General features: G+C 33.9%; 1 protein-coding gene across 1 annotated transcript; it reads left to right on the forward strand.

Moving 5' to 3' along the window:
* The first annotated feature begins 227 nt into the window (after nucleotides 1-227).
* Nucleotides 228-8,708, forward strand: LOC127839723 (atrial natriuretic peptide receptor 1-like). The gene is given in 9 exon segments (XM_052368108.1): nucleotides 228-397; nucleotides 1,989-2,082; nucleotides 2,084-2,139; nucleotides 3,083-3,143; nucleotides 3,528-3,702; nucleotides 5,196-5,212; nucleotides 5,214-5,295; nucleotides 5,909-6,000; nucleotides 7,833-8,708. Coding segments are annotated over 9 exon segments (807 nt in total). The 3' UTR covers nucleotides 7,893-8,708.
* The last annotated feature ends 1,000 nt before the right edge of the window (nucleotides 8,709-9,708 follow it).

A 9,708-nucleotide genomic window follows, 5' to 3' on the forward strand; every position in this document is an offset into this window, starting at 1 on the left:
TAATTTATGTTTTCCTCTAGATCTTGTAGGCAACTACATATATTTCCGTTTCCACGTGTACCGCTGATCAAAAGCTAACTTACCGCGCGTTTAATAATGCATAGGCAAATATTTCGTGTGTGTTTTTTTTCAATGTGTACGATATATTTGTTCCACTATGTAGTAAATAGTTGAGTATATAGTATTGAAAACACTTTTTCAAGCTCATAAAGTTAGTTAAAGTCGGCATGATAAACCATTATAGAGACGTCAGCGGATCACACAACGTGTTGGACGTTCTCCTGAAGCGAATGGAGCAAAACGCCAACAATTTGGAAGGTCTTGTCGAGGAGAAGACACAAGCGCTCCAAGAGGAAAAGAAACGACCTGAGGAGCTCCTCTATCAAGTATTGCCAAAGTGCGTGAGTAGGCAAAAGAATCATTTTTAAGATAAATCAGTTGGAACACACTTTAACTGAACTATGTTGTTTATTTATCGCGTCCCCTTTTTATATGCAATTAGAAGTACGTCATTTCTACCACAGGTGGAAGTAACGTACCCAGGATAGTTTTTTTCATATATATATTTTTAGGAGCCCAATATATTCAAATAAATATATAAAATCAAGTTTAATGAGAAAAAAATTGACAAAGAGCCATGAAAAAAAATCCCACCCTCTGATATTGGAAACATAACAAGGTCATTAACTAGACTTTATTATAGACCTGTCTTCGCGGGCCGCAAAAATGTCAAAAATAGCTTTAATCCAAAGCATCCCTTGATCCTACTATGGGCAATTGGACAACCTTTCAAAAAAAGTTAACTTCAAAAATATCTGTCCAGCCGTTAACTCACAGTCGGTCGAAAACCGAGCAATATTTCGATTCCGTTTGTCAACCCGAATAAATCTACAGAATTAGAAACAATATTTTTGAGTTTTTGCCCCTTAATCAATAGCTCGCGTCCTATTCCTTTGAAACAACGAAGCGTGTCAAATAATGCATGCATATGCAACCACTTACCCCTAAAAACTTATTCCAATACAATCAGAATGATAAGTAATTTCCATTTATTTACATTTACTAAAACATCGTTGTTGTTGTTGATTGGATATTTATGTGCCTGGCTCTTTCAGTGTAATTCACTGCTAGCCGGGTTCAAGAGCGATGGCTACTTTCGTTTTCAAGTAAATCAAATTTAGAGTTAAAACAGTTGTTGCAAAGAAAATATAACATTTTGGAATTAGTTTTTAGGGGTAATTGGTTGCATATGCATGCATTATTTGACACGCTTCGTTGTTTCAAAGGAATAGGACGCGAGCTATCGATTAAGGGGCAAAAACTCAAAAAATATTTTTTGAAATTCTGTAGAAGATTTATTCGGGTTGACAAACGGACTCGAAATATTGATCGGTTTTTTGACCGACTGTGAGTTAACGGCTGGGACAGATATTTTTGAAGTTAACCTTTTTGAAAGGTTGTCCAATTGCCCAAGGAGGATCATTGGATGCTTTTGATTAAAGCTACTTTTGACATTTTTGCGGCCCGCGAAGACTATCTATGATAAATTCTAGTTATGACCTTGTTATGATTCAATATCAGAGGGTGGGGATTTTTTTTCATGGCTCTTTGTCAATTTTTTCCATTAAACATGATTTTATATATTTATTTGAAATATATTGGGACTCCTAAAAAAATAAATAAACAAAATACTATCCAGGGTACGTTACTTTCCACCTGTGATTTCTACTGGGGAGATTTTCTTTTTTTTAAATATACAAACATATATTATGGGAGTAGTATATCATCAACTTTGATTCACAAGTGATCGGACAAATATATATAACAAGAATGAAACCATTATTAAATAACTACTTTTTGTATTGCGTTCAACATAAAATAAACAGTATACAAAATATGTGCAAAAAAGTTGCCAACACCTATTGACCGAATATCTGTTATGATTGTCTGTTTGAGATAAGTGTCTCGAACCCGTTGTATATTAACAGGAGCGTTGCAATTCAAGCTCCGATAGGGAATTCCTTAAACCGGAATCCCTTTGACAGTGTTACGATATATTTCTCGGATATCGTCGGCTTTACGGTCAATTTCAGCAATGAGCACTCCATTTCAGGTAAGCGTCCTTTACAATGATATGGGGTGTGAAGCCTGTATGGTGAAGCTTTTTACTGCAGTTTAAATTATTGTACGCAGCTGACATTGGTATAGGCATCTAGACCGATTTGATATCCAAATTTACTTTTTTTGCAAATTTGAGCAACTAAGGCTAATTTAAGGACATTAATTATCATAAAAATCCTAAAAAATGTTCATAAAATACAATACATGCGTACTGCTCGAACGTATAAGAATAGAAAGTGTTTTTGGTCTTATGAGTTTTTTTTAAACAGTTAGTACTCTATGTGTCGCTTATAGACAAAGCCATGTTTGTATCAGCAATTGTGTTTGATAGTTACTGTTACTATTATTATAAAAAGCCATGCCGGTACGTATGTGTGTTTGATAAAATGTAATCACTTCTTTTCTAAAGAAAAAAACCATGCCAGTATTTGAAAGTAAGCTAGTAATCCACTTATGTCGCATTGTAAACCATGCTGGTAGTTTAAATTGTATTCGGTCAGTCACTGATATCTTTAGGAAATCCACGATGTTTTTTGTGTAATTATGTTCGGTTAGTCATTTACTTTCTTATGTAAACACTTCCAGTATTTGAAATTGTGTCCGAAAAATCACGAATGCCCTTATGACAAATATTCCACAATTATATAAAGATTTACAAAAGATCATCCGGAGATCCATCTTGGATGAGGAATTATGTGTTGTGGATTCGTGGCTCTTGTTTGTGGTAAATAACCATTATTTAGTGTATGTGGTTCGATACGAATGCGATTGAATAAACACATGTTATTAAAGTAGCATATTTCCTTTATTTGCTTACGATTTGCTAAAACTATCATGGGCAAACTACGGTTGAAAAAAGCTGGAAATAATATATATTAATATATATATAAACGGTTACAATATAATATCATTATCTGAATAATTTATTCCATTCATTTTTTCGTCGTTACAGGTGGTTGAGTTTCTTGAATGACCTTTACACATGTTTTGACAGTATCATCGAACATTATGATGTTTACAAGGTATTTACTATATTTATATTATATTCACACATATTTACTACCAGTAGTTGATAATAATTAGGCTCAGGCGATTTGGGGGCGTAATTGTATTCTGATCTTGATCGTATGTATCGTTTAAAGTTAAAGAATGCATGTTTTTGTAACATAATCAAATAGTTTAGTCATTTGAGAAAATATTAAAAAATAATTTTATTTCCTGAATCGCTTTGTGATGACACGATTTTTTAAGTGTTTAATTTGAAAAAGAAAGATTCTATGCGTTAAGTCACAATTTCGTCGTTTAAAAATATATATAATCGATTTGCTATCCAATCCAGTCCGTACAAAATGATTGGGAACATAATATGTTTACGTTTGTAAGAATACAGTCAATAATATACGTAGGTGGAAACTATCGGCGACGCCTATATGGTCGTTTCCGGGCTTCCCGAAAGAAACGGCATTGATCACGTGCGGCAGATTGCCCGGATGTCACTGACAATACTGAGTAACGTGCGGCAGTTCGTGATACGACACATGCCAGAAACCCCGCTTAAGGCTCGGATAGGACTTCATTCTGGTTCCGAACTATATATAACTTATGTGACAGTATATATTTATGCCCCCACGTAATACGAATAAAAAAGCATTTCACTTGTCCGCCCGTCCGTGTGTGCGTGCGTAAGTACGTCAGTCCGTGCAAAACTATGTACGTGCGGCCCAAATATTGTGCTTTGATTTCATCTTTAACTTTTGGGTGGTCCTCCTTCCAATGTTTACAGTTGAATGACCTTAATTTGTAAATGGTCTTTCAGAAATGAAATATTCCTGCGACGAGTTTTTGCAAATTTAAGTTTTTGTCAATATCCGCGTCCTGAAGATTGTAATATAAACTTAAATTCTTTGGTTGCAACTTGCTTAAAAGGTCACAGTTAAAGAAACTTTTGTATGCAGTTCGTCGTGAAAAAATAAACTTTGGCTGCGATATGTCCTTAAATACTTATTGCAAATTGTTTGTTTTTACCAACTATTAATTCATTCCATCAACGTCGTTTTCTCAACAACTTATAATGCGTGCAAATAGATAAATCGTTCACATCTGAATTACATTTATAGAGAGCTGAGTTTAAAGAAAGACATTTTGACCGCGACTAGATTTCGCAGATTTATTGCATTTGGTCTGTTTTTCAACCATATAATAGTTGATTTAAAAAGTATTTGTTTTCAACTCCTTTTCAACTAGCGGGTGTATTAAACTTCCATAAACTTTCATAGTAAACTAACCTTAAAAAGTCGACAGCCGTGGAAAAGGAATTTTTCTAAGACGAGTTTATGTAGACTTATGGCCTTTAATCTATTGTATCACTAATAATTGCATTCAGCTTCTCTAATTTCTTGTCTTGGCGGATGTCATTGAAATTCACAGAGCGTTTTGACGTTAATGTATTGCAGACGCGACCATTTTAGCTGAATGTGTATGGTCCTTGGTCATTATGTTCAGTGCTCAAATATAGGGGTATGGATGTTTCAAAATATGTTTTCGGGTCATCAGTGTATGTAGCAAATGTTTAGTTTTTCATCTCACATCATAACGTCTCTTGAAATGGAGTAAATCACTATGTTGATAATTGCTTAATATTGTATACGAGATGAATTAACACTCCCAATTCTTTAATATCGCTGCTAAATGGGTGAACATAATACCGTTTATGAAATATGGCAATATTATGAAACAAAACATAAACACGTGCCTTTAAACGAACAAAACGCATCATTAAACTGTAGTATTTATTATTTTGAAAGTTTGATAAATGGATATGGCTGCTTGTCCGTGCATCTCGTTAATTTCACTCCGTTGGATTAATCAATAATGTAGACCACTGTTTTTAAATTGATACAAGTAAAAAATAAATCACCGGCACAAAATAACGTTTTACTTTTTAAACGCGTGATTGGCGACGTTAACATCACAGTCCTTGTAAGTTCAAGAATATCTAGAACAATCTAGTGAAAAACAGTAATACAGTATCCCAGTCTATGCATTTATTCACGCTCTCTTATATATAAACACAGGCCCAGTGTGCGCGGGAAGTAGTTGGTCGTAAGATGCCCCGCTACTGTCTCTTCGGGGATACGGTCAACACCGCCAGTCGAATGGAGTCTAACGGAGAAGGTATGGCCACAATGTTCATTTACTTAAATTCGAAACGTTCTGCCTGCATCTGTGTTTACCTGTGTGGTAAATAAGAATTATTGCACTACGGTTTTTTTTCTACAAACGTCATTTTTGTCATATATTCATGTTTTCAACTCCTTTAAATGCCTTGGCATTTGCAGATGTTTTGTTAACTCAATGACCTGAATGCGTATATAATCGATAAACCTGACATGTTGTTGCGGCCCATTTTAGCTGAAAGTAAGCCATTTTTCTTTCTTTAAATGGTGCAAGATTTTTTTTTCTGGCCGACATAATTAAACCCTTACGACCCACCATATCCCTTTCGATCGCTGTTTGTGAAGTGGTTTCCATTTTGTAAATTTGGACGCCTTCCTTGTGAACCACTTTCAATCACGATAAATGAAAAAGTTGACTGTAAATAAAACACAATTAATCCAGTCATGATTATTCGTGTGTAGCTATTAGCAAGTTCGAAATATTGTTTATGCCAACGTGCGTCATGCTGTCATTACAACATTGGTTGGATTATAAAACAGATAAAGGAGAATGATTTCTAACTAGTACCCAATCATTCAGTTGCAATACTGTATTGTTTGTTTTATTTCAGCAATGAAGATACATATCAGCGACGAAACTCAGCAGCTGCTAAAGACGTTTAATACGTTCGTACTCGAAGAACGGGGAACTATTGAGGTTAAGGTAGGGACAGGTTTAAATTGTTTATCTGTAAAATGGTGTATTGTTTTCTGTTTTCCGCGTTAATTTTACTTTTCAGCGTGTTTAATCAATCATAGCTGACAACTATTAATGCATGTGTAAATGTCTTAAATGTCTTGAAGTATTATATTACTGCTATTTGATCAAAACGTAATAAATCAGTTTAGACATTTCGAATTTCGATTTGTTTCTTCTATGTAGTAACAACTGCTTAAAATCACAAACATACGCACGGAAAAACCTCGTTAAAACGTCAATAAAACAAGTTTCAACAAGACTATTACCAAGCAATATATGTCCCCTATCGGCTCCACCATTGTCAGATTTTTTTGTATTTGTTGCTATAGCAACCAGAATATTTGACGTATGAACACAATGAAATGATGTGCATAATGTCGATATTGCCATCTATCCATGTTAAAAGTTTCATGAAAAAATATGAAGAACTTTTAAAGTTATCGCAGGATCCAGAAAAGTGTGACAGACAGACAGACAGACGCACAGAGCGCAAACCATAAGTCCCCTCCATTGAAACCGGTAGGGGACAAAACGACAAAGGCGTTAAAGTACATATTTAGGTGCAAGTTTTCACTAAAGAAAGCATACATGTTCAGTTCTGAGGCCACTAAGAAAACATTTCGCACCTTAGAATGTGCAAATACACTACAAAAACATATCTCAGACATGTGTTGCCGTACCAAGCATAAACGACCGAATACCTTTGTATAACTATTCACGGAAACAAACTTGTGAATGAATAATGTAAGGAAAAACACTCAACTCCTGTGGTTTTTTTATTTTAAATAATATACTTCACATATCAGAAGAAATTCAATACGCGTATGCGTTCTATGCAGTTGAAGCTAAAGTAATATTACTAACGTTTTACAATAATTCTTTTATAAAGTTTATTTGCCAAGTAAATGCAAAGGTGTTAAATATTGCAGATTGGAAATTGTATAATGGTGAAGTTGATGACAGACACACGTTTAAATATTTCGTAATCAAAAGCAACCGAATTAAAATGTAAATCGGCATGCATGTTAGTTTATATGCTTTAACATAAATTCACGACTTATTGAACGCTATCAAAAGGAAGCTAAAAGGCATTGACGGTTACTTATTGAATTGGGAATTCAAAATTGCTTTTTATAAAGCGCTTATTTAGGTTTACTTCAAATATGTGGTATTATATGAATAATTAAACTATTCTTTTAATGACGCGCAATGAGTAAAAGGGTTCATCTGCAGTTCTGGTGTGTTTGTTATGTATTCATAACTTTGTTTTAGCAACTTGAAAATTTTGAAGTAGATGTTTGTCTGTAAGTGTTTGCTGAAGATATTGATGAACATCTAGCACTTGTTTGTTGTAAGTTTGAGTTCCTTAAAATATAAAAATATAAATGCCAAACTGTATTGGGTTTCGAATTCTACCGCTATATCTCAATACATCAATGTTCTCATTAATCGTAGTGAGAAACGCTAAAATGTAGACTTAATAAATTCGCCATGTGTTACAAATTAAGCTGGTTGTTTTGGAATATTACAGCTCACGTCGATCGTTCAATACTTATCACATTATAATTTGCGTACAACAACACTTGTTTGGTGCAACAAAACTATCATTACAGACCATGCCATATATATTCTAGTAAAAAAATTACACGGGACATAGTGTACAATTCGACATATCAAAAGCTGTGACTAAAGAGAGCATGAGAGCATATCGTTTCGTTGTCAGCACAATACTAATACAAAACATTTTATCAGTAAGTCAAACCAAAGTGCAATTCTCTTTGTGCTGCTTCTTTCAGGGAAAGGGTTCCATGACGACGTACTGGTTGGTCGACGAGATTACATCACACAACGATTGATTTGCTCTTCGAATGTCATTTTCATTACGGTGAAGCGATACGTTCAGATGCCTTTAGTGATGACGAAATTTAATCATGCCATCTGCAATACTTTGCGACCATTTCACTATTTGTTTTGTATGTTGTTTTGGTTTATTTAGAATTTAAATGTTCGTTGTTTTTTATATGCGGTTATTTATATTATACAATAGGTAGACATGCGTCCATGGAGGTTGACTTTGTTTAAGTTGGTATCAATTACTGAGCAAACGTCGTCCAATTCGATTTTCACAAAACGAGGACGAACCTGTTCAATTTGCCTTTTAATCTTTTATTGCTTATTACTTTAACTGAAAACAGTGTTTGTGCTTCCCTCTGTTATTTTTTCAATATCGTTCACATAGGAAAAATAGTAAGTGAAAGTAATATAATTCTTACTTATGAAACCTTGAGAAAGTTGATGTTTATATATAATTTTCTCTCAAGGCACACATTATTTGTGAACTTGTACAGTAACATCAGGCAAAAATCACGAATCTTGATTTTAACGAGCTGTTAAAACTATAACTATTTATTTATGACAAACTATTTGATTTGTCTAACGTGACCTTTTAAGTATATTATCATATGGGACTAACTTTCATAAAACAATCAAAGCTCATACATATTGTCTTTTACAAAATACATATAGTATGTAAGTTTGGTATGTCTACCAAACTTCAAATAACTTAAATGGGCTGTATATTAAGGTCAATGGTTTAGGTTTTTCACACCGACTACGAGAATGGTTACACAACTATAAGAACATGACAACAGACCGACATTGTTTTTGTTGTTGCTGTGTTTTTTTTTTACTGTGTTTTTAGTTATAAGTTGCATATTTGCAACTTTAATAGTATATTTGCAACTTCAATGGAATATTTGCAACAATTAGATTGTAAGAGCTGATCAACATTGTGTCATTTATGTTTCGCTCTTCAATTCGAACGGTTCAGTTCGGCTGCGTTTAAATGAACTTATTACGTTAATCTTGATAAACAAATATTGATAAATGTTCACATATCGTGCAATAATTTGTTTCATGTATGCTAGCGTTTGAAGCAGGTTACTATTTTTCATGCAAAACGAAGTAACATCGATTCCTATGTTCGTACATGTGATTGATACAACGTTGATACCAGTAACCAAAACATGTATACTATATAAAGAATTAATGTAAACAAGTATATTTATGTTAGTTTATTACGTTTTCGGTACATTTAATGGAGAATAACATGCAAAATGTATTCGAACGATTAACATGCGTAGCTATTTCTTGTTGTAGATATCTTAGATTAAGGTGAGTGTTGTGTGTACTATATGTTTTATTGTATTGCCATATAATATAATTCATATTGTTGCATGTATTTCACTTATTGAACAAATGGGGTTCTATACGACTCACTGAAAACTGTTCTATGTATTTGTGTTAAGTCAATTATTGTTCTACATCATATGATTTATACCTTACTATTGTCTGTGTTAACAATAACAAAAACGTAGTTCTCAAAAGAATATATGTGGCTTTCACTTTTTTCACACAGTAAAATTCGGAAGAGCATTTTACAACATGTGGTTTAAAAATATTTTGAAAGAAGTATTAGGGAACATCTTTACTTCAAACGCTCGACCCCCCGCCCCCACCCAACCCCACCCAACCCCACCCCTTGACAGGTCACTGCTTAGTTATTCCGGCACTTTAACACTGTGTGAACAACTGATTTAAATATATGTATACCGGAAAAGCAACCTTTTATAAAAAAACACTAATCTGCTGCCACAAATAAAGCTTACCCAT

This window comes from Dreissena polymorpha, chromosome 7, assembly GCF_020536995.1.
Source record: "Dreissena polymorpha isolate Duluth1 chromosome 7, UMN_Dpol_1.0, whole genome shotgun sequence".
Classification (NCBI taxonomy): domain Eukaryota; kingdom Metazoa; phylum Mollusca; class Bivalvia; order Myida; family Dreissenidae; genus Dreissena; species Dreissena polymorpha.